Genomic DNA, 26369 nt, shown 5'->3' on the forward strand with positions numbered 1-26369 from the left:
ATTTACGATCGGGTTTAGGAGGTAAAAATTCCGAAAATTTCTCAATAAAAATTACATACCTTGTTTATACGGTGTACTGTTTGTTGTTTCTCTGTCTCCTTTTGCTGATTTGAGGTCATTTTAGCGAGTTATCGTTTCCTGGGTCTCACACTCCTAAGAGAAGGGCAAGGCATCACAGTCTGTTTCGGAGCGCCCCTTCCGAGAAGCGAAAAATCCCAGCTCAAAATGATAGAGCAGCCACAAATCCAACGCAGAATCCCAGCACAAATGTTTTAGTTTCATTTCAGATAAATAGCAACGCAATCCGGGCCCTGCAGCCGACGCCAAGCGGCAGTTTAGTTCCAATAATCTCAGATCTCAACAGTGTAAATGCCTGTGTACACGTTCACCACGACACACGACCGTTGAAAACACAATTTTTGTTTTGAGCCCCGGGTGCCCTCGGGTCAAATCGACAGGAGACCATTGTCTCAATCACTCATTCAGCTGATTCAAATTCGCGCCTGTCGATTAGACCATTGTCTCAATCAATCATTCAACTGATTCAAATTCGTGCCTGTCGATTTGACCCGAGGGCACCCGGGGCTCAAAACAAAAATTGTAAGTCTAGCACCCAAACTCTCTGACACTGAATCTGCTAAAGTACATGTTCCAAGTAACTCCAACTTTTATTTCTCGAGTCGGATTCCGAGGAAACTGCACGTGTAGTTAACAAGCACCGCGTGCGTATAACGACTGAATAACTTTAATAAAGCTGTAACAAACTTCTTGGCTCCAATTGTACTCAGAACAACTTCATTTTACACACGTTAGTAGTGTTTAATACCACATTTATGTATAAAAATCTTCATGGTTTTGTTTTCGATTATGTTTTGTATTTCTTGTGTTATACACTATGTTATGCATAATTATGCATCTTTACTAATAATAAATGTGCATTTTTTTTCTTTCTTGCCTGTACCAAGTACAACTGTTCAAAAGGTTTTTCTTAATATGCATTATAATCTTTTCATTGCTAATAAAATTTGTATTCTGAAATTTTATATATATGTATTTCACGCCATTTTTTTATTACTGTAACTGAGGCTATTGTCACCTTTACTCGGGAATTTCTATTACTCTGTACACAGGTCACATGGACTAAATGTTTTCCGGAAAATTTCTGTGTTTCCACAACGATTTGGACACAGCTTTGAACCATCAGTGCGCGCATTCACTGCAAAAATTGCGGGTCACGAGGGTGCATCACCCCACGATATAACTCAGCTGAAATTGTTCAAATTAAACAAAAAAAAAAAACAACAACAACAACAACAACAACAAAAAAGCAAAACAAAACAAAAACAGAAGGTCATTTAACAAGTAGAATTTTTGGGTGTTAACACTTCCTACCAACCATTAAGCCTGAGTATCCAGATCGGGCTGGGAATTCTCCCCCCTCCCCTTAGTAAGGTCTGATACTCAGGTTACTTAATTAACATTAAACAAACCTCCCGAACCGTTTGGCTGGAAATCATCCGCAAACATTGAAAAAAAAGTTTTCCGAAAATTATCCTCCCTTCTGACCGGATACAAGGAGATAAAGGAGTCATGCCGAGTCAGAGGGTCATGTCTTCCAGACTGAGTATTCATGTTGATTTTGGAAAACACTAGCATTACTCAATGGTCCAACCATTCACTGAGAACATTCGTTCGAATTTTGTGGCAAAAGCAACAACATCAGCAACCAAAAGGCCTCCCCCAATAAAAAGAGGAGAGAAAGAAAGAAAGAAAGATAGAAAGAAAGAAAGAAAGAAAGAAAGAAAGAAAGAAAGAAAGAAAGAAAGAAAGAAAGAAAGAAAGAAAGAAAGAAAGACAAAACAGGAAAAAAGTGACTCTTCTCCAGTACTCGTCGATCAATTAGTTCTCAGGGAAACTGATAACGAGCTTCAAACCGTCCACGTCTCAAACCAAAATAAATATATTTGGGGGGATCAATGGCGGAACGTGGAACAGAGGGGAGCGTTGTTAAAACGAATCTTCCTCTGTTTTCGCTCGAGGAAGTGCAGCAACACAACACAGAGAAAGATGCTTGGGTAATACATCGTGGCAAGGTGTACGATGTTAGCGAATTCCTTGAACGCCATCCCGGCGGCAAGGATATTTTGCTTGCGTACGCGGGGCAGGATGTGACAACATTGATGACTCAGGATGATCTCCACAAACACACAACGTTTGCGTACGGGTGGCTTGGAAAGTATCTGATAGGGCGTTTAAAAGGCGATGTAAGTAAAGCTTTCTGACTGCAAAGTTTTTCTTTAAAATAATTGTTGTTCAACGCAAGAACAACTAACAACACAAGCCCTGCATTTGTCTTGCCTTGTGGTGTAAATTTCGTACCTGTACTTGATCATTTTCTTTGCTACCTCTCTTTAACTAAGAGATTTTTACGTTGTGTAGAGTTAAATGCGTTGAATTAGCCATTTCATCCCGCGATAATTTTTTTATTTTATTCATAACTGAATGCCAGGGGTTTGCTGATGCATAAACGTTTACACATAAGCCTTAAGCTTAAGCTTAACTGTTCCTCATTATAAATTTTGTTGTAGTGCCCAACTAATTTACATCTTAATTACATTGAAATTAAATTTGGAAAATTCTTGAATATTTGAGCATTGGATGAACGAAAACAGAACCAGAAAGGAATTTTCACTGCCCTAGAAGTGAACACATTTTACATAGCCTCGATGTATTCTCATTATGTAATATGATAAAACGCACGTCATCAAACGTTTAACAGTTTGATCATCGTGTTTCAAGTCTTGGGCGTTTTCATTTTATTTCTGTTTGCATTGTTATTAAGCGAAACATTTTTGTAGGACAAGAAACTCGGTGATATAAATGGCATCATTTGCGCAGTTAAAAAAATATCAGTTCATTTTCACGTGATGTAACATAATCGCCATAATCAGCTTGAAAAACAAACCTCAACGCAGTATGATAATTATACATACCAATTGTCATTCAAAGTACTGGTGTTGCACTGTTGAAGTGGTTTGATACACTATTATTTTAATGTATTTCATAATAGTCCCTTCTTTATATTATAGATAGGTTTTTTAATTTTCCCCTTGTTACATGAAATTTTAAATTAAACAAGCTTACTAAAGTTAGAGAACTGCAGATTTGGATGCTAGCAAGGGTTTCCATGCTTCATTGGAGATGCAAATGACTAAAACTTTTGGCAGAAAATATGTAAATAATTGCCAAAATTGCATTGCCAAATGTTTGCACCACTGCTCACAAGTAGGGCGTTGTCATTGCCTATTGTAATTATTTTAGGCTCTTGTTTTACGCTGGGTACAGCTAAGATCAGACCCAAGGGATGGATTCTTAGAGATTCAGATGTAAAGATTGAAATAGATTTTGAAGTTAATTTTAATTTAGTTCATTCTCAGCGATGGCATATAGCCAGTTGGAATGCTTTCTTTCTCTGCACTTTTCACCTTGCCTCCTGGCCTGGGTACTCTTCCTCCATACCCCTTTGGGTAGCATTTTTTATGTACCAGTTCTGTGTATCTGTCTTTATACTTTGTCGCTTGGTTTTGTGTATGTAATCTTTCTTCTGCTCAAAGATGCTAGCTTTATAGCTACCCTCAAATTTGAGTTGAAATAAAGGTTATTTAACTAAGTATATAAGTTATGTATGCTAATGGCACATGTCCTTGTAGCTTGTACATGGAAGTACCCCACTCCAAGGCCCTGCCTTATAACTACCTTGTCACTATAACCACCTCAGTATTAGAATGTTTCTGCCTGAATATAAAGTTTTGCAGTCTTTTTCTTATCTAAAAACCACCTCATTAAAGCAGCCGATTTCTGTGGCCAGATGGTGATGGGGTTCAATGGTTATTTCTGATCACTTGTAACTGTCATGTATTGTTGTGACAAAATACAAACTTGACTGGTTCTATCATCCGTACATTTTAAATTTGTCTTCTAAATTTCAGGAAAATGACAAAGAATTTGACTCAACAACTCGCGAGAATCTTCCTATGGATGGATGGCGGGAGGTATGTTTGGAAATTCTTTCCTATGGCTTTTTTGGTTACCATAACTGTTGTTTATTTTTAAGTACGAGAGGTAAGTTCAAGAATGGAGAGAGTGCATCCATGGATAAATACCAAATTTGAGGGATTTACATTGATAAATATATAAAAAATTTAGCCAATTCTAAAAGCGGAGCTCCACAATATTATCTTTTTAATACCAGTTAGTTAAAATAAGAATGAAAATAATCGTTTTGTTTTACTTTTTGTTGATGTGCAAAAAATGTAAATGCTTTGTTTATAGACTAATAATAGTGGAAGTGACTCCACTCAAATGATGGGAAACAAATAATCCAAATTCAACAGAACAGGTTAAAAATCCCAACTGGCATAATAATCCAATACAAGACAAGGTAACATAAGGTAACTCTATTTAGACACAGTAAAGTCGTTCAGGTAAGTACAAGGAGAAAAAGAGAAAACTAACTATAAGTAACAACTAATAATACAATACAATAAAATACAAGAAATAATTAGGTCTACTTTAATATTATAATAAATTGACAAATATAGATAACAATATTGGAAGAACTGCTATGATTTCTTCCAAGACTTGGGATGAGGTGTTAAAAAATAGTAATCATGTGGCTGAACAACCTCACGCACTAATTACAGTGTAAAGTCAGTGTCAATTGACATGGCTTACCTTTTGGTAATGCCAACAACCAGTTTGCTATTTACAAGCACGGCCAGGGAGTTGAACTCGGGCTGCCAAGAACAACTCCAGCAAACAGCTAGAGTGGGACTTGAACCCGGAACGTACTGTACCTCCAAATTACAAGTCTAGCATCCTTACTGCTTGGCCATACTGCCTCCCTTAAATGTGTAAAGTTGCAGCTGTGAGGTTATCTCCACGTGTCCCTTATAAAAAGTATTAATGGTCCCCAATCAGGGTAAAATCCCAAACAATAAACCCCTTCAAGAATTCGTAAGACTCCAAATTTCAGATGCAAATAGAATGCTTATTTTACCACAGTCAATTGTTTCTAATCTCGCAATCTGATTGGCTAATTTTCTGTTGTCGATTAAGAGTCTAGACAACGCTGCTCGCGTCAATCAGCGTGTGGAAATTTTGACAGTTATTGTAAAATTTTCGTTGACGTTGATATTGTGGTAAAAAACAAATCGAATGTGGTTTAGCATTGTCTGTACTCTTATCGACAACGATATTCGTCATTACAGTGGTCAAAATTTGTTGTGGACTCACCAACATTTTGACCACTGTGATGACGAACATCATTGTCGATAAGAGTACAGACAACGCTAAACCACATTTGATTTGTTAAATAGATTTAAGCTGTGCAAAGATGCAGCTGCCATGGGAAGATCAAGGTTCATTCACATTTTACTGTGATCTGTGTAATAACTTTTACTGTTTATAATGTTTTCAAATCATTTCAGGAGCTTATTGATTGGAACAAAGCAATACTACCACAAGTTGGAAAGCTTGGCCCAGACTACCTAAACTGGGTTCATTCGCCAGTTGACCGGCCTTTGAGACTCTTTGAGTCCGACTTTGTGGAGTTCTTTTCAACAACACCATGGTATGTTGTACCAATCATCTGGATACCAACGATGCTGTACGTTTGTCTTGTGGCCATTCAAGATTTAAGAGCAAGGAATGGAATTGAGAACTTTGATGCATATTTTCTGGATTCAGAGGCCAAGGTTTTCTTTGTCTTCTCTGTTCTGTTCCTATGCGGTGTTCTTGTCTGGTCACTGATTGAATACTGCTTGCATCGCTTCTTGTTTCACCTGATCAACCATGTTCCTGCTGATGACCCATTTTGGATTACCATTCACTTTTTTCTTCATGGACAACACCATAAGGTAGAGTAAGTTATGATTGTTATAATTTTATGGCTGAGAGTATAACCAACCTAAATGACTTGTCAGATCACTTTTTGCGGTTTTAGCTCGATCAGAGTCACCGGAGTTTTTGCATGTGGCCTTGAATTCCTTCAGGAAACATTGCTTTAATGTTTTATCCACTGCTTTGCACTTTTTTGCAATCAAAACTTATGATTATGGGCAAGATTTCTGTTTTTATCACAAAATGAAGCAAAAAGCAGGGGATAAAACATTGGAGCAATGTTTGATGAATTTTTGCTTTGAATTTCTCCAAGAATTAAAAAATGGTTTAAGGAGCTATATCAAACACTTAAAAGAGTGGTTCAACTGATTTTGAAACACGTTGAATTTTACTATAAAAAAAATTGGCTGGCGGCACCTCTTTTTTCGAAACATCAGCACTCACATCACTTGTCGGCCAAATTAGTTATCAAGTCTGTTTATAAAACCATTGAACATTCACCACAGTTTTTTTAGAAACTAACCCCCTGATATACCTTTTTCAGCCTATTATGTATGCTTTAATACTTTACTTTTTAAAAGCTGTGTAATAAATAATTAAAATACTGGTCTTCACAACTGTGCTACTATTTTAACATCAGGTTCCTTTTGATAGTGGAAGACTGGTCTTTCCTCCAGTAGCAGCTGGGGTATTGGCAACAATGTTCTACTACATGTTTACTGTGCTGATGCCGTTAGCTATTGGCAGATGTGTATTTGCAGGTGGCTTGCTGGGCTACATCAGCTATGATCTCGTGCATTACTACCTACATCATGGATCTCCAACGCCTGGGAGCTATCTTCACCAGCTGAAAAGATACCATGTGTCACACCATTTTGAGGACCAACAGAAAGGTGTGTTAAAAATGAAAGAAAATGTTTAAAACATTTTGTACCACAGAAGTGCTGATCCACAGACTTGTATGTCAGTGCCACAGATGACATCTCATGGTTCTACATTTTTTTTCCGAGTGATGTTTATGTTTCGAAGGTAGCATGTGTCTTAAAATGGGCTCAATATCTTTGTCATGGTATTTTTTTTTTCTTCATGGTAGCCTGAAATCTGCATCTTTTAATCATTAACTCGTTTTACATGTATCAAATTTAGTTTTCTACTAGAGGGGATCTTTTTGTCTGCTATTTTCCTCATTGTCTTTAACAAAAATGGTCCAATCAGAATGCAATATCTTAGTGTATTTCAGGAGAGATCGGACAGGAGTCATCCCTACCTCTGTGACGTCAATTTAGCATCATTTGATTTATTCATTATACCCGGATCAAATTTGTGGCGGCCATATTGTTAACATGTTGTGGAGTCAAGTGTGCCGTTTTCAATTGGAAATTTAACCATTTTGAAGCGGTAAAATCGAAAGAATAACTTCTAAGGAGCACTCGACATTTAAAACGGTGGAAATTGGAGAGTTCCTGGCAAAGGAATCATGCTTTGTTTGACAATTCTAGAACCACAATGTGTGAAGGCAAGGTCACTGATAAGCATGACGTTATGAGAAAGTCATTTCCGGTATGATTTCTAGTAACACAATGATAAAATATCATGCAGTAGTGGAATTTCCGGTGCAATGATAAGAGGCGTAACACAAGGGAAACAACATAATGCTATCTTTGTCACTCAAACTATTCCATTAGCTAGGATAGTTTTATAAATCTACAAAGCACACAATGGGAATCAATGAGGCCACATTAAGCATCACGCATAAATGCCAGTATAGGCATCTTGTTTTTTTAATTGTTTGGGTATTTGGAAAAGGTAATCACTTATATAAACACCTGATATTGCAAACTTGATAAAGGTCTAAAACATGTTACATCCATCAAGCTAAAAAATATAGTTCACATGTTACAAACTGTCAACAAATTAGCTTGTTTACAAAACAGCTTGAATTAATTATTGTTCAACAACAACAAAATTAAACTTGTACTCTTGGTTAATAGCACATTACAGTGCACAAATGTGTAATCAAATGCTACATTTCTTTAACTTTGCAACAACATATTTAATATTGCTGAGTGTGAATTTCCACCAAATGGTAAACACACAAATTTATGGCCAAACCTGCAGACACCAACCCAAAGAGACCATTGTTTGTCTTTTAAACGATAGTGTTGTCCAGAGTACAGGGCATTCAAACAGACATTTTGTCAGACAGAGTGTACTGTTTGTCATATACGTATCAAAAAATGCCTTTGTTACATGTGACTGTTATGTAAATTAAAATTAAATGTTTATTACTTATTAATAATTAATTAAAAATAAAAATTTGTGTTTGTACCACAGGTTTTGGCATTTCCAGCAAGCTGTGGGATTATCCATTTGGCACCTTCCCAGACAAACTTGTCAAGGCAGCCTAGGATGGATTGAATAATTTGACTTAATAGTTAAGGGTTTTAAGTGTTCAATAACTTGTATAATTGCAAGGCGTTATACAAATATTTGTAACATAGTTATTTATTAGGTTAAAATAATGTAATTCTTAGACAGAGATTAAGGGAAATTTCTAGATCATTATTGCCTCACATGTATCCTATATTGCAGTTTTGCAGCACCTAAATAATTTATAGAAAGGTACTGACAGGTAAACTCTGATGTTAAAAACCTGGCTACTGCATTTTAGGCTGCTGCCACTAATAGTAACTAGTAATTATCATTACAATGGAAAACGTGGGACTCCTGAGGACAGAAATAATTAAAATAAATAATAATTAATAACAACCTTTATTTACCCTTGGCAGTGTGGGGCCAAACATTAGACTCCAACTCTAAAGACTGAAATAATTTAAATTGAACATAACATGGTTAAAATCCCAGGTCAGCTGGTTATTTACAAGCGCGGCCGAGGAGTTGAACTCAGGGCTATCGAGAAACAACTCCAGCTAGCGGCCAGTGCAGGATTTGTACCCGTGACCTCCGGATTTCAAGTCCAACGCCCTAACTGCTCAGCCAAGCTGCCTCTCTTGTTTGTTCTGTGAAATGAATGCAGTCATGGAAATTATGTTAGGTGTCCCAATACTAGTACTAACAGTGTTTGACCCTCTGCCATTAATAAAATTATCATAAGATTATTAGAACAAAATGGATGAACTTAACTTTTTTGGATAAGGCCCTGTCCACAGGGACATGTCTTCTTTCAAACACTTTCTGTTTTAATTTTCCGACAGCATGACTTCACACCAAATGCAAACTAATAATCAAATTAAAATCAGTCTCCAGAGTCCAGGTCTGGCATTTTGTTAAGGCATGCGCAACGTAAAGGTTCAAGATCTATCTTATTGTTTGATCCAGTTAAATGGCCATGGGTGTGAAAAAAAGCATGTGGACATGTTAATTTGGTCCTTTTCTTCGGTTGCATTTGTTGAACAGGACTTGTATTCAGCTGAACATCTTTCCTGAATTGAATTGGCTGAGTGTAGAACACAACTAAAAACCAGCCCATTATTTTATAACTTGTGGATAGTTTTTATGCTCTTTATTTATTAGTTGTACACTAAAAGCTTAACTACAGGAACCATGTTGGGGTAAATTCCGACACAGCATTAAAACACCAAACTGAAAGAAATAAGATAAAGTGGAACATTACGTGATTGCTGCTGTGAAATCATAAATTAATACATGTATTGTTTAAAAATTCAACATTTGGAAATATGAAAATAATTGAATGTGTTTTACGTTAGAACAAGATAGTAACATTAATCTGCTCTGTTGAGAAAAGTAAAATTAGTCCACCAAATTTGTTGTTCTGAGCCTGCCAGATTTACCAATGTCAAAGTGGAACCTTAGTACAGTGCTTTATATACATTGTGTTACAACTGGATGAAGTGAAATTCAGATGGGGACATACTCACTGTTCAAATTAGCCTTCTAGAGACATGACAAGTAATCTGTTTTAAATTTCAGATAGCAGACTTGCTATAAACTAACTAAACAATGATTTGGCATCTTCCACTAGTTGCAAATCAAATCTGTGCATTTGATGCACATGAATGAAAATTCTATTAAAATTCTCATATACATTATTTAAAACATTCATGCCTAGTTTTAAAATGGACCGAAAGTAAAGGCAGTATTGCTCATCTCTATACATCAACTCAGGTCATAAAAATCCATAGGAAAGTTGATGTGAGGGATAGCGTCAGCTCTATACCTCAACCGCGGTCAAAGGTAAACAATAAGAAAAGATGGTTAAAGATAAGGCTTTGAGAGCTCAAAACCAATAATTATGTTTTTTGTGAGTTTGTGAGTTTACAAAACCATTTGATCATTACTAAAAAAAAAGGTTTGAAGTTTTTTAAAGTGGAGTATCAGTAAACACAGTGTCACACACGCAGTGCCAATCAGTCTCCACACACTTCACTTTAAAAAACTTGAAACCTTCTTAAAGGGGAAATATCATGGGTTTTTTAATATCTTTTCTTAAAAATGATGAAGTAAGACCTTCAATCGGCTGCCAAATAATATTCTAGAATGACGAGAGGAAAGAAATCAACTCAATTTTTGAAAGGAACAACTTGTGATCTGTTCTAGTGCATTTTGGAAACAAAAATGCAAGAACTTGTAATGAAAAACATTAGCCTAACATTTTTCAAGTTTCAATCCAAACTGACCTACTCTGTCTCTGGCCAGAGGCACTAATCAACGGTTTTATTGCTCTGGGCCAGGGTGATAGTTTAAAACGAACTTGACAATTATTTCGTTGTTTCTGCTGACAGACAAACATTTTTGGGTTTTATAATGACAGCAAATTTACATGATACTTCCCCTTTAAGTTTGCTAATTTATTATGAATTTATTATTGGAACAGTTACCATTAAAAACCTAGCTCAGACTGAATTTGACCTCTGTATTATTCTTGTTTATGTCATCGAGGCACATTATATTTTAATCAACTGAGGGTATATTTGTTAGATTTAGAAAAAAATTGGAGACAAGTAATTTTTGTAATTGAAAGAAATTTTGCTAATTAATCTAATTAGTATGTATAAATTAGTGTTAACTTTTCTAATGTATTTTTCATTGATTGATAAGTCTACACACTCAACTATTTATTCGTCGTCACTGTGATTACCAGCTTGTACAGTTGTGACTGGCCCTTCTTAGAAGGAAAAATTAACATAATATTTATACTTGTGGTTTAATTTAATTTGTTATTTAGTTTTAACTAGTACGATCATCTGGGGAGAGTAAAATGGACTTTGAATTAGTTATTAATTGCACACATAGTCTTGTGGCTTGTCATTGTAATGATTTTAGTTTGTTTAGTGTGACCATCTGGGCAGAATAAAATTAACTTTGAGTTGGGGATTACTTTCATAAAGTTAATTTGTGGCTTGTTGTATTGTTCATTATGAACAATAATCTGATGGGCAGGTATAGTACTTTAGTGGAGAGGTCTGTGCCATTTGTGAATCTCCATTCAGTTTACCACCACCCATGGCATCTTACACCTCAGTGATCACATTATATTGTACTTTTAAAACACACCTGGGTTCAAGCAATAAAATTACTGCAGAGACAACCTGACTGTATGTACTATATGTTTGTTTATATTCCAGCTAGATTAAGCACAGCAGAGTGAGGAGCGCCTGGTGGAGTCCAATTATATTATTCTGACTGTTAAAATTGCAACATTCCAGCACCAGCACATACTGTATTCCAAATCGCTACATTTCATACAAGTCAAGAAACTGACTGTGCAGTGTATTAATTTGGCATATTAAACTTCTGCCAGTATATAAGAACCACTACAGCCTGACAAAGAAAGCAGGTCTTATTTCAAAAAATTAGTAAAACTCTAAAAACAAAGGCTTAAACCTGACTTTGCTTTGGAAGACTACAATGGGAAGTTTATGGATAGCCGATTATGCTGTTGCAGAGCTCTGAAATTGTGAATGGCTAAACTGCTCAGTCACAAACATTTGGTATTATTTTGTGATTTTATGCAAAGTTTAGTTTGTCTTTTTTTCCTTAATTAAGGACTAATTTGTTGATTAGCCCTGGTTATGATTTGTGGGAACATTCTTAGTTGCCTTAAGTATAAAGTATTTAATTGTCAGTGTTTTGTTGTAAATAATAAGGTAGGTTAATAGAGGTAGCAAAAGTCGGACCAGGGGCCTAAGTGGCCCATGCAACTGGAGCTTACCCATATAAGTTCTACAGTATGGAAGAAACTACAGCTGAGAAGTATTGCTACTCCCCTCCTGGATGGGATGCTAGTCCATTGCAGGGTTACCCCCAGCAGTGTGTTGCCGGTACCCATTTATACACCTGGGTGAAGAGAGACAATGTGGACAAAAGTTTCTTGTGAAAGGAACAACTTCAGCAATGAAGACCCCAACCTAGTTTTGAACCAGTGACCCTACGATCTGAATCGAAAGTCTGATGTGCGAAACTACAACACATCCACCAAAATGTGAAACTTCTATAATTTTAATTATTTCTGAATTGTGTTATACCCCTATTTCAAAGTGAAGCCTGCTTTTATGCTAAAGAAGTGAGTAGAAATTCGCATACAAATGAAACTCCGTTTCAAATGAACAGTAACGTTTTGCGGCTGCCTCTCTGCACCGCAAAGGCAACTTCAGCCATCCCCAGAAATTGTTTGTTATCCTCTATCCAGCTGATTCAGTTTCAATCCAATCAATTCAAAGAGTGAGAAAAAAAAAATCATATTAAAAGCTCTAGTGTTTAATAATGACCACCAAACTTTGGAAATGCAGGGCTGTCAACCTCACACGTCTTCAAATATGAAGAATATGATTTCCCCGGCCAGCAGTAACAAAGCGCCATACAGAGGCGTCGCATCAAGGTCAAATTCACGGCTTCAGTTGGGGGGGGGAACCACGCCTGACATTACCGACTTTTATTGCCAAAAAGTCAACAGACTAAGACGACTAGGAAAATTCGTCAATTAGCCGGGAGATTACAGACATACATCTGGTTCAAAATCTGGAGACTCCTGGATTCAGTATCCGGGAGAGTTGACAGCCCTGTCAGAAAGTGGTTTGTTGCAAAGTGAAAGCCACAAACAAAATAAATAATTCATTGTCAAAAAGGCAATTTGATACTTCATCGGTGCTATTTACACCTGTAAGACATATGCTCTGTAATAAAATTAATTTTAATTTCTGTACGCGCTAGGGTGTTCAATAATTATTGTAATAATTATTTTTTGTCACTGTGAGGCATTAATAAAAATAATAAGTCAGAGTCAATGGAAGACACAAAGGCTATATAAATTTGCTTTATTTTCAGTGATACTGAGCCATTACTTAATTTATTTTGCTACTTTCACTTTACAATGTGATTTTTAAATCATCTAATGATTTACTAAATACACAGTCTGAGAGTGTATAATTTATCTTTGATAAAACACTGTTCAGTAAATGCCGCATCAAAATCGTTGCCATAGCTTTTCCCTTACAAAACTGGGAGGGGCGCCCCTCCCCATATTACAAGTGAACAGCTTTGGGAACGAGGTTTATGCCACATTTATACAATTGTTTAACAACAGTTTAAGCATTTTGGGTTAAATACTTTTTAATAATAATACATCAGGGTTTTTTGCACATTTTAAAAACTTCTAGTGTTTTATACATACTATGAAAAGAAAAAAATCAAATATATATATTTTCAAAAAATTGAGAAATACTAAGGCGGTCAGACTTTATGCTGATGTTTGTTGTTTAACAAAATCTGGCACCCAAATTAAAAAGCCAAGTTTCAAGTAACTGTTGTCTATATATAATGTTAAGCCAAAGTGGTGGTGGTGGGGAGGGGGTGGGTCAATTTCTATGACAGCCTAGGGCATTTCGCTGCTGGTGGCCGAATTATAACCAGTGTGGATGCAGTATATTTACTTGAAAGGTGAACTCCAAATTTCCAGTTTTGGGGACCCAGGAAGGCCCGGATTTCAATTAAACAGAATATCATTTGGCCGTTTTCCAATTGTTTTCAACCTCATGAAAGCAAGGCTAAGTGCAAAGCTTTTCGTGTGAATATTTCAGAAGCAGTTTAGAACTATTATTTGGCAGTAAGTTGTCTAGAAAATTCTTGTGGGGTAAAATTGACACCAGCTTACAAAACATGGAATCATGCTAAATATAAAGCTTAACTCAAATGGCGACTCATTCGAGTTGTATAGAGCGTGTCCACAGTGGCCATGTTGGAGGAGCGAAACAATAGAAATTATGATTTTCCTTTGGGAAATACATTTATGTTTATGCAAATATTTTTTACTGTTTGGCTCATCCAACATGGTTGCCGTGAACACACTCTATAGCGGGGTCAACCTATCAAGGAGCTGTATTCATGGTGATGAGCCATTCTATGGTTATGCATAACAATGTACACATTAAAATGAAATTCACGGTCATGTGTCTTAACACACCTTGTGAACAATTTTTTGATCACTTCACACTTATATAGTTGTAACTACAGACTTAAGTGCTCAAAGAAATCAAGTGTACATGATGTGTAACACTGTCTAACATGCACACACATGCAGCGCTCTTGTTAATAAATGAGAAATATTAAGCTGGCATGATTGCTTAACGTTATATAGTGACTGCTAGGTACCCTGAAGTTTGAAGGGCCATGTTGTCATTGTTTCCTAGGGAGGGGGGGTGCACTTGGTTCTGGTCTAGCACTGTAGGGGGGTTGTGCATAGTTTGGATACCCAGCAGGAGGGGGTGCACCAGGCTGCCCTGGGGGAGCGTAATAACCTGCCGCCTGCCCTGCCATGGGGTATTGGGCCCCAGGGGGTGGTCCATAGTGGCCTGGTATTCCCTGGGGGGTTGCCGCAGGGTAGCCCCCATAGGGCTGACCTTGCATTATACGCCTTTGAAAGAAAAATAGCAGTTTAAAAGTGATATTTCCCAGGCCTATCTTGGTGACTTCTGGTGTCTCCAGCATGCAAGCTAGCTCCCAGCCTCTGTTTCCCATTTCTGTTATCATTGGCATCCAGTCTCCCTTGGCCTTTGTCTCAAAGAATCCAATCTGCAGATAAGTTATAACATAATTTACATATAAAATTATGAATTTATTAATTTATTAAAGGAATCTTAACTTGTTGACTCCCAAGAGTGTACACATGCTTCCCTGTACATCTCCTCTTATAAGCAGCAAGCTTGGGCCTTTTATGATGTTTTAGGTTTAAGAAGACTGAAGCGATTCCTGCAAGTGTAAACTTTGATCTACAGCATATAGTATTGTACACTTTTCAAGTTTAAAAATTCCCAGCAAACATTGGCGTAGTGCTACAATATAAAATCATACAAATCAACATTGTACATTCTTTAGTTAAATATTACTTTGAATTTAAAGAAAATACGAAAATTGTGTTACTTTATAGCCATAATCAATGGAAACACTTTTATGAACAACAGAAATCAAATGTGGTCATGATTTGAAAATTAATGTGACTTATTACAAAATAATTAATAAAATACAAATTGAAGGGAAAGTTATTTATTTTAGTAAACTTAATTTAGTGCAAAAGTGGAGGTAAAACTTCCAAATGAAAGAAGTTAACTTGAGTGGAGACCACATATTCTTTTTATCCCTGTAAAAGAGTATAGTACTGAAAGTTGATTCCAAAGGCCTTCTGAAGAAAAACACAGGGCTGAAAGTTGCTGCAGCCAAATCTGTGTTTTGAAGAAGATGAGCTATTTACCAACTAAATTTCTGGAAGAAATTTAATCATATAAAACCATAATAATTTACACACTTATGATACAACATCAGGGTTCAAACCATTTACAAGAATGATTACAGAAAACAAGAATTAGCATAAATTATGACTGGATACTAAAATTCTGTGTGAAGCCCATTTGTCCAACATTTAATGACAGCCCTGTATAGATGCATGCATGCATGACTGCAGCATAAAAGCAGTCGCTCTGGCTGCTGTTGAACAAATTAATTTAAAAATAATATGAAGCAGGGACACTCAATGGCTCATTTCAGTGGGGGCCTTGATCGTCTCCGGAATTCTTCTTAATTTCAAAAAGTTATAAAGAAATCTGAAGTTTTCTTCGGCAAAATGTCAGCTCAAAATTTTGTAACACTGAAAAACTAGTTCCTTTCATTTTTGAAGGGGCAAACATATCGTTAAAAATGCAAAACAAGATCAGCTAGCCTTTTCATCAAGCCACCAACATACAGCTAGTAAATTCGGGGAATAAGATTCCATCGCAAACACTTTCTGCAACTTAGATTTTCAGCTAACCTTTCTGCATCTGAACAGACCAATCTGTACTAGCTTACACAGTCAAATAATTATGTCTTTAAAAGGGCACAAATCAGTAAGTAATCATCTATAGATGGTACAGGGTCACTTGCTGCACATGATTCGCTCTTTAGAGAAGAAAGAGTAAGAGCAACTTACCTTGACAGTGTGTTGGTACTCAATGATGGTGCCTTCATATACAGGTGTTTGGTCTTGCATCCTGGAAGATTCTTTCTCAAAAAACCACACTGAATTGTGATCCCCAGAAAGGGAAAAATCTAGCAAGGAAACAGGAAAAATTATCACATCAAATTATTTGTTTTATACTATAGTAAGCTATAGCAGTGAATAACCAGATTAGTAGTAAGAGCAGTTTATTTGTCTGTTACTTTGAAATATTGTTTAATGAAAGAGAAAAATATTTTTTATTAATTATTTCAAAGAATTTCTAAAAACCACCTTGCATTGCGATTGCCAGAGAACAAACATTGTCAGAGACTGGAATTAAAAATAATCACAATATACAGGTGCATGATTAGGCTGCTAGACAAGCTCTGTGGTTGACTTGAATTACATCCAAGCTAAATATGTCATCTGCCTGTCAATTTGATTCCTTAATTACCAATTATTTGTCACAGTCAGCAGATTTAGACAGCTGTTGGCCATCTGTAAGCCATTCGCCGTGCGACAGATTACCAGAAGTGGGCTGTCTGGTTTACGGGGAACTGTTCTTCAATTCTACCAGAGTCTTAGTAGGGGGGAGGGTATTTTCGTATTATAATTTATTTTAAAATTTGATTTAGTAACAAGGAAGCTAAAGGCCTTTTCTGGGTTTGAAATTGAAATTTAGAGGGTTTTTTGGTGATAAAATGTTCTTAGACTAGTGGATTTTTGCATGATTTTTAATTTGCCAGTGACCATTGCAAATTATTTCATAGTAAAAATTTACATGAAACCAGACTAAAAAACACATTACTTAATCTCCTCTTGCTTTGTCTGTTAACTGACTGTCTTTAAAAACACTTATACGGCAAGCATGTTTGTGTGGAGAAGTTATTACTTTGTTCTGTTAATTCAGGGCTGAAGACCACAGTAGTTGCAGCACCCATGGCTATTAAACATTGTAAGACATATGACAAGCAAACTGCAAATTAAAGTAAAATACATACTTAAAGGTCCTTCTTTTCAAACATGCATGTACCAACTACACTTTTTGTCTAGTATCATGTTTTAAATATTGGTCTCAAGTTTACATAAACATTTTATTACGGTCTGGCATCTTAAGGATTTGAGTTTTGGTCGGTCTCACATATTATTGTTTCCTACTTTTGGACCAGCCTCATTGTAAACTGGCTTGTGTCAGTCTGAGTTCATACTGGTCTCATGTAATCAAAGCCGTTCTTTGTCACTGATTTTCACTGTTTTGAACCTCTGACTTTGGTTCTAAAGTACAAAAAAATATTTAAGATTCAATATACTAGTTACTATCCCTTGGTGTAAATGTTGTGGTTCAATAATTTATTTATTTATTTATTTATTTATTTTTGTTAAAAATTTTCAAATCAGAGTTTGATTTTTATTTCCCTTTGTCTCAGATTATGGTTACGGTAATGAATGCTTAACAAAAGGAAAAAAAAAGTAAACTGGTTTTAAAAATTTTACTCCCCCCCCCCCCCCCCAAAAAAAAAAAAAAAAAAAAATAGGCAGTCTCAGACTGCATGTGTCTACTGCAGTACTGGTATAGAAATGTGATATAAAAGAATTGAAGAAAAGGGAAATAAGACTGAAATGAAAACGAAGAGGGAGAAGTGGAAATAGGATAGAGATAAAAAAAAAATGGTTGTAAAATGTTGCACAGAATACTGGTGAGAAGAGATTAAGCTGGTATCGTTTACCACAAACATTTTGTATGAAGAGAACTGTAACTTTATTCTAACATAAACAATATATTATAGACCATAAAATGACGCCATAAAATGTCCAAAACTTGGCAGTGAAACCACTCGCCTGCAGCTCGTGGTTCCACTTGAGTTTTGAACATTTTTTGACGTCATTTTATGGTCTATAAGAGTATAGACCATAGAAAACTGCCGTCGATTTGTTAAATATAATCTTACAACGTGAACCACAACTTTGTACTAAAAGCAATGCAGCAAAGTTCTAAACATAAAGTACTGAAAGCAAAGTTGTAATCTGAAACGTAGGCATAAAATGCAACAGAAACTATTAATTAATCTATACTGAACTTATGAATGGCAAGTATCATTCTTTAACCCTTTGACTCCTGTCGTGTTTCCATAGTTTTCGCATAAATTAACTTTTTCCTAGAGCGGTTTAAACTGAATAAAATGCGCAGTAGATAAATAAATATCGTTGGCTTCCAAAGCTGACGTAAAATAATATAGTTACCTATTAATCATTTGCCGAAAAACACACTTGAACGCAAAAATATTGCCAAAAATTCATGGCATGTTGATGAAGACCTTTGGCATATGAAATTTCAACCCGCTTATGCAAATTGTCCTTGATTACGCATTTGTCGCTTCTCAAACGCATATATGAATTGACAAAGACACAAAAATCAACAAAAAGCTTTCTAAAACAAACATTTTATTGAAATAAATGATGCATTTGCTATTAGAGGCAAAAAACTTTCAGTTTTTATGCGTGCGTGCAAACACGCACGTAAAACTTGAAGGCACTCCGTGTTTGTTCAAAGCGATCACTCGCAGTAAATTCGGGCACGTTTGCGATGAAAATTACAGAAGTTACAGAATTCTGGTTCAAATCATCACTTAAACTATTTGTAAAAAGCAAATCAACATCGAAAAACATCATTTACCGTATTGTTGCCATTGTCCTGATCCGCAAATACAATTGCTTAGATCTCGGTCAGTCGAGGATTAGCGTCGGCTTTCGATAGTATTCCATTTGGGATTCCTGTGGCATTTACACTCTTACACTCTTTCACTCTTTCACTCAACCTGATGACATAGTGTCTACGCTTCTCTAGAAGCCGTAGACACAAAAATCAACCACAACATAAATACCTCCATGGCTTTTTTTCCCTTGGTCCCAGAAGATATCCGTCAGCTTCCAGCCTTTTTGCAGATGTTGAGCAAAGTGCCCCATCCAATCACACGTGACTTTGACCAGTTTTCCTGGTCCAAGATACATCACTTGCACAGGAACATTGATCAGCTGGTACGTATATAGGGTGGGGTTTGGGTGACATGGCATGTTGAAGAACACATCGCAACCATACACTTGAAGAGAAAAATTCATCAGTCCTGTCTGCACATATAATTTAAGGCATTAGAAAGTGTCCCTAGAATTACTTGAAAGACCAGAAATTAACCAAATGTACAGTGCAGGTCAGTATTAACAGACGCGTTCTTGATGCAGCAAAAATGCGTATGCGCGTATTTTTAGACTTGTCTAAAAGTGTGCGTTTTTGCCATTGTTATTCATCGTCGTTAAAGTTCTCTTCGTGTGGTATTGCCAAATAAAACAAAAGAATTCAACGGGTCGCCGACAAACACAAAATTCGCATAATTTTTATGAAATCAGCCAACGACAGCTATCATATGATATTTCTTTTCTCAGGCAATTCAAAAGAACAATGAAAGATCAACAATTTTAACACAATGAGCTAGCTCGTACATACTTTTAAAATGAGTCTGACTTGATGCGCATCTGCAGATTTTTAGATGCGTATACGCGTCGTCAGCAGACACGTTATACACGTATGTTTTGGTCTGCCTAATTCTGACCTGCACTGTAGATGCAATCATTTAGTAATTGCAAGTAGCTTGTTACCTAAGTCTGTGTCCTTCCTTTGGCGAATTTGACAGGTAATCTGGTGTCTGCCTGCCTGCCTGCCCACCGATGACAGAGAAAGTTTTGACCTCTTACTGACACAATTAGACCCACCATCTTCCTTTGTCAAATGCAACTCAGCTGTTTAGTTATCCCTTTGTATATTAACTAATTAACTGTTTTGCTTTAAAGCAATTTAAACTTGAAGTGACTACATGTATATACTGTATATTGGCTGTGTTGTAAAGGCCACTTTCAGAATAGCATCCTTTGATTACATCACTGCCAGCTTGAGAATTCAATAAATTTGTTTTTCCTTTATAATTTTTTATCCCCCATGGCCAGTGCTACAACAGTAGCTGACATTTGTATGAGAAAAGCAAAACCTCAAGTTGTCAAGTACTGTCGGTACCACTGTGAAAATGCTCGTTTAACAGCCTGAAAAGTCACTCTTCTCTGATTTTACATGATTGTACATCTAGCTAGCTAGTGTCCGTGAGATAGTAAGTGGGATGCCTGTGACACCAGCCCTAAGACATTGTACATGTAGGTAGTGCAACAAGAGGAACATGGCAACTTAAAAAAAGTGTTTTCATGTGAGTGTCTGCCTGCATAGAGACCTAAAGTGATGAGGTCACAAAAACTAAATTTGGTTTTGCTGAGATAAAATTTCTAAAAAAAATGATGACATTTTTCACCATGCTCTACCTGAACATCTTAACTCTACCAAAACATCTTTTGAATTAAATGCATTAATTGAATAGACTTACCTTCACTTTTACCGCCAATTGATGCTAATACTCCAGCGCTTTGCTTCTGTCCTGTTAATTCCACACACACTAAACGACCACCTTGCTTGCAATATTGAGCAATCTACCATTAACAACAAAACAAACACAACATTTAACAGAGATCTGGATCGATACTGGAAGAATAACAGCTCCAAAAGGCAAGGTTGAGCCCCACAGCTGCATGACTCTTACTATTAACTCTGCATGGTTTCTATCATGATGAAAAACTGAAAACAGGCGTTTTTCACAACTGTATGCACAGAACAACAACAGCAAAATAGCTTGACATCAGCATGGGAGAAAATGGAAGCTGTAAATTTACTGCTCAAGGCCCTGAGAAAAACCCCAGACCACCCCCCACAACTTAGTGAAGTAGACTGCTAGCCAGCACTGTCTCGAGTTTAACCTCACCTAAATTACATTTAGCTCCATGCAAGGTTTTTGCTGGTATTGACAAGAAAGCCTTCAAGGAGGTATTCCCAACAAATGATCCTATCTTGTCCCTATACTTTTCTTATATATATAACTACTGTGCAGAAGTTATGAAAATGTCAAGAAAATTCACCTGAATTGGGTGAACATCATCCTTAATTATCATGACCTCAGGGGTTGAATAAGCATTGATATTAACAAGGAGAAATTTGATGCTGATCACTGTTAGTGCTTGAATACCCTGCGAGCAGAGGCCCTTCGATCTTCCTAGATAAGTCGGCTTACCTAGGAAGATCGAAGGGCCTCTGCTAGCGGGGGTAGTGCTTGAAGGGTTAAGGGCATAATATTATTTGTTGTTAATCTCCTGATAAATCATCTTTTCCATGTCAGTTATAATCATTACATCTTGCTCATCACAAAAATATGTTAACAAGAGTGTTATGATATTTATATATTTAATAATAATAATAATAATAATAATAATAATAATAATAATAATAATAATAATTTATATATATATTACCTACCACTGAAATGATGCCTGACTGGTTAGCAACATCATTACTTCGGCCAGACAGCTGATTTAACAGCCCTGCCCGCTCTACCGTTTGAATACTTGACTTCACTACAAAAGCTTGCCAGGAATGATACATGGCGGCACTGAATAATATTTGATAAAACAACCAAAAATTAAAAGCTTATAATCAGGGGTTGGATAATTCACAAAGCCCTCTTAAGCTAAGATGTAACCTACAGGAGTGCTCATTGTTTGAACATAAAGGTTTAAGTACACTGTTAGAAGTTTACAATACATCATAGGCTTGGCCTGTACACGTAGCTTAACCTGGGAGATCGGGGTTCACAAGTTCAGTCTATCACACCTGAATGATCACAAGAAACAGAATGCTAACTAAAGATTCCTGTGTACTAAAACCATGATCAAATATTTTATTACAACATGAACATGTACACATATCTTTATTTAAATTTAATTAATAATTTTTATTTCTGTGTCAGCTTTTCCATAGACAAAAACAGTAATTTTTTTTTGGTGGTGGTGGTGGGGGGGAGGGGGGGGGAGGGGGGTTAATATGTGTTCATTACATAATTTGTACAGTCAGTTTACATCCTGCATAACAAGTATTTCTCATAATAAAATGAACATTCAAATTCCTGTGTACAATGTCCAGCATTGGGAAACAATTGTTTTTAAAATACTTAATGCTGTAATGTAAAGAAAAAAATGTAGGCTTACACTGTATACCATCAATAAACTAGGGAAATTTCTACAAGAGCTCTGAAATCTCACTGGCATTTGTTCAAAACTTAAATGTAAATTTCAAAACTCCATTCAAATTTCAAAAATACTAGTCACACATGATGTAGATTGACTGTAAATATATCATATTGTGAAACATCACCCAAATTAACAATAACTAACTCAAGAAATATTAATTAAATGACTAAAGCTCCTTGAGCATTAAAGGTTTTTCCTTCAGCAACAAGCGTAAACTAACTACATAAACTACTCAGTGCTCATCTTTGGGTTTAACCTACAGTACTGAAAAAAAAATTCTTTCATACCCATGGGGTCTGGAGAAGATTCCTTGGTATGGTGTCTCGCTTGCATTCCATCCTGTCTTGCCAACCCCTGGTACAGCCTTAAATGTCTCCAGAATGAAGCCTTGTAAATAAGGTTCATTAAGTTTGCCATATTTACTGGTAACATCTGAAGACACTGATGTCTGTCCACTTACAAGGCCAAAAGTAGCTGCAACATACCAAGTACATGAACTTTAACCTCTCAAAAGTTCTCGTTAACTCATTCTCAATTAAGTGAAACAAGAAATCCTTATAATGGATTGAAAGCACCTGTCCTACTCCTCCCCCAACTAACTGATGGGGAGGGAGGTGGAGACTAATTTTGAAAGGGCTTGTAATAATTTATTGAACTTTGACAGTATTAAATGGACTATTTTACCAGGCATTTAGTGGAATCCTTTCTTTACTCAGCGTTACATGCATTGGATACACAAATTAATTGACGGAAGGCCTAATATTCGGTGTACATTTGGTAAATTTCAAAATGTACACGAAATAGAAACTACATGGTATTCAGTATCTAGAATGATTAATGCTCAAAGGTGATAAAAGACATTAGCAGCACTCTGTAAGGTACCATATCGATATATATTGACTGCATTTTTGCCCTTCCATTGCATATAACATAATTTGGGATAGAAAAATAACAAATTAATGTATTAGTTATAGTAACAAGTTCAGCCAACTTACACAATGCTATTGAAGTTGGAATAGAATGAGTTTTTTGACTGACATAGGACGGTACAAATGTGAATTAAGATAAAAGTTAACAGTCAGCAGGGGAATTGAAGGGTCTACTTTGGACTCACATGTAAAATGAGGTGCAAACAAAGAAATGTTGTACTTACTCTGTCCAACAGTGGTAACATCAACAGTTACAAAGTGAAAAGCAAATCTCAGTCCTGGGTATGGATATGGATCAACAGGAAGGGGAGTGTGTTTACCCTTAGCCTGTTGATTAGGCTGTTGTGATGCACTGGTATCATTTCCAGCAATAAAGTTCCCAACCTTCTTCCTATCAGAGAAAAAATATGACAGTAAAATGCCATCTAGTAGACTGAAGGATGGTGCCTACTGAATAAGGAAGTATTTTTGCACGGTTTATGTGCAAATACGTTCTGCGCATCTTGTGATACTCAGGTTTCCTATGGGCCTGGCATAGTAAATCGAACGTTCGAAAATCGAACTCAATCGAACTCAATCGAACCCAATCCGTGGATTGAGTTCGATTGAGTTCAGCAATCGAACGAAATCGAACACCAGACTTTCAGTGAGTTCGATTTCCAAACAAATCGAATTCAATCGAACTCAATCGAACTCAATCGAACTCAATCCATCTGATTGAGTTCGATTGAATTCGGAAACCGAACTCAATCGAACACAATTTAATTGATGGAGACATTGATACCACCTCCTTTTCGCGAGCGACCTTTAGGGTCATCAAATGGTGGCCCCGGCACAGACTCTGCTAAAGGTGAAAAGAATGCATAAGTTTTACTTCCCCTGTTTTTCATAACGGCTGCAGAATATTAACTACTTGAGGCAAATTAATACATTCCCGATTTATTTCGGTTGGATCTGGTCCCGAATCTATTGAATCCCTTACGAACAGCATTTACAGGCCACAGGGAAGCAACCAGTTCCGTTGACCGTCCGCGCTCGTTTGCAATTCGGAATGCACGGCTTTTCTTGCCTATTTTCTTTAAAACCTTGAAAACTTCGCCATCCTTGACGTCAAAGCGGCATTCCTGGTAGCCTTTTTACTACGCATTTGAAGCTTACAATCCACAGCGTATCTTAAGCCATTTCTACGTAATTTCTTCGTTTACGAAAAACACGTGCGCTACACTCCGGACTGAGCTGACTCCGAGCTTCCAAGAACTGGTTAGGGACTTTCAAAGCCTGTTTTACACAAATCATAAGTTCGAAAATCGAACGTTCGATTGGGTTCGATTGATTTTTTTTCTTTTCGGTGAGTTCGATTTCGTTCGATTGCCAAACTCAATCGAACTCAATCCACGGATTTAGTTCGATTGAGTTCGATTGAGTTCGATTGAAATTTAGTTCGATTGGGTTCGATTTACTATGCCGGATATGGGTGGGAGCTACTAATACTGGGATTTTTATCAAAGCTTAAACACGTTTAAAAGCTGTTTCGTTAAACACAGTTTAAACTTGTTTCCTTCATAAAAACTGCTTTCAGATTTTTGTCAACTACAGATTTAGCACAAATGAAAGTTTACTTGAATCCTATGTTAAAGCCAATGAGTGAGTGAGTGAGTGAGTGAGCGAGCGAGCGAGCAAGTGGCTGACATGCATATGTGTCTGATCCAAGCCCACTCAAAAAACTCATGAAATCATTCAGCACTTGCTTTAACTGTCGTTATATACAGCTGCTAAAATGCAAATTGAAAGTAGCCATTGACTCGATGATCCATAAGGTAATATTACAGAATATTAAGATAGACTGTCAACTGTAGCCAGTGAAGGAGTGTGATGGGAAGTTATTCTTATCCATGGTTGCTAAAAAGCAAATTGAATATAAAAGCAGACACAGGCGAAATGAATTAAGAGGAATGTTTTGATTTTCAGGTAAAATTAAGCTAAGTAAAGACAACGCATAAAACAAAACGTCGACGATCAACAGAGCGGTGAAAAACAAAATTTTCGATGAAAACGAAGTCGCTTAAATACACCGATGGAAGGAGAATAACCATTTCTGTTAACTTGATAAGCTTATCTGCGTTATGTCGTACCTTAAAGAGTCCATCTTAGCTCACCATTTGGGAAAGTTGATTGAGCCAAACGCCCAATTCCAAGAACCCATATCTGGCAGAATTCTGACAGGCCCATTTCCGAAAAGCAGGCGAGAAGCATGGGGACTAACATCTGTTCCAGTTTCCTGCTCGATTTTCTCCATCCTCGGAGAGTGGGGCGAGGAAAAAGTCGATATGGGCAGGAAAAATGGTTGGTTCAAATGGTTCATTTATTTCACACTATTTACACAACATTAACATAGAAAGAAAAGTACTACAACAGACTTTTCTTCGTCGAAGTGTTTCCCGCCCGCTTCGATTTTTCCCTCGTTCCCACTATCTGCCATCTGCCACTATCGGGCATGGTATAAATACATTTGGCGCGAAAATAAGCTCAGATATTTGTCCGCGGAGATTATCTGCTCCGAGAAGCGAGCTGTTTTCCGAGAGCGAAGCTCGAGGAAAACTGTGAGCTTCGAAGAACAGATAATGTCCAAGGACAAATATCTGAGCATATTTTTAAAGCCAAATGGAGGCTATTGTGGTTATTATCCTTCAAATATTTTTCGCAACATGTAGCAACGAGCTTGAGTATTTGAACATTTCGTTTAAGAACAGTTTACCGTCAAAAACGTTTAGAGCGTATTGTTGTTTTCTGATACTGCTTTATCGACCAGCAGGTTTATCTCTCCTTCTGTCACAAAAGCAAACAGTTCCCCCATCTTGACATTAATTTTTATTGTAAACAAGACGCGCCTTGAAGTTTTTGAAATTGGGGAATATCACTTG

General features: G+C 36.7%; 2 protein-coding genes across 2 annotated transcripts; one reads left to right on the top strand and one right to left on the bottom strand.

The window, feature by feature from the left end:
- The first annotated feature begins 1854 nt into the window (after positions 1-1854).
- On the top strand, positions 1855-11254 carry LOC146453057 (fatty acid 2-hydroxylase-like). Its single transcript, XM_085097103.1, has 5 exons — positions 1855-2264; positions 3990-4052; positions 5490-5918; positions 6542-6794; positions 8236-11254. The coding sequence occupies exons 1-5, from the start codon at positions 1977-1979 to the stop codon at positions 8307-8309; spliced, it is 1107 nt and encodes a 368-aa protein (XP_084953229.1). The 5' UTR covers positions 1855-1976; the 3' UTR covers positions 8310-11254.
- Positions 8492-25682, bottom strand: LOC146453058 (uncharacterized). The gene is made up of 8 exons (XM_085097102.1): positions 25581-25682; positions 23673-23839; positions 22807-22993; positions 21750-21882; positions 20770-20872; positions 19231-19446; positions 16340-16458; positions 8492-14949 (listed from the first exon to the last, which is right to left on the bottom strand). Exons 1-8 carry the CDS (start codon positions 25592-25594, stop codon positions 14554-14556), a joined length of 1335 nt encoding a protein of 444 aa, XP_084953228.1. The 5' UTR covers positions 25595-25682; the 3' UTR covers positions 8492-14553.
- Between the last annotated feature and the right edge of the window lie 687 nt (positions 25683-26369).

This window comes from Pavona decussata, unplaced genomic scaffold (genome assembly GCF_977016875.1).
Source record: "Pavona decussata unplaced genomic scaffold, jaPavDecu1.1 SCAFFOLD_353, whole genome shotgun sequence".
NCBI lineage: Eukaryota > Metazoa > Cnidaria > Anthozoa > Scleractinia > Agariciidae > Pavona > Pavona decussata.

Bases quoted from the DNA above. Each gene is read 5' to 3' on its own strand.
- LOC146453057 (XM_085097103.1), top strand. From the start codon at position 1,977: ATGGCGGAACGTGGAACAGAGGGGAGCGTTGTTAAAACGAATCTTCCT. The intron at 2,265-3,989 runs GTAAGTAAAGCT...TCTAAATTTCAG, and splicing joins TAGGGCGTTTAAAAGGCGAT to GAAAATGACAAAGAATTTGA. The intron at 4,053-5,489 runs GTATGTTTGGAA...AAATCATTTCAG, and splicing joins CTATGGATGGATGGCGGGAG to GAGCTTATTGATTGGAACAA.
- LOC146453058 (XM_085097102.1), bottom strand. The intron at 22,994-23,672 runs GTAAGTACAACA...GGTATGTTGCAG, and splicing joins TGTTACCACTGTTGGACAGA to CTACTTTTGGCCTTGTAAGT. The intron at 14,950-16,339 runs GTAAGTTGCTCT...ACTTATCTGCAG, and splicing joins AGTACCAACACACTGTCAAG to ATTGGATTCTTTGAGACAAA.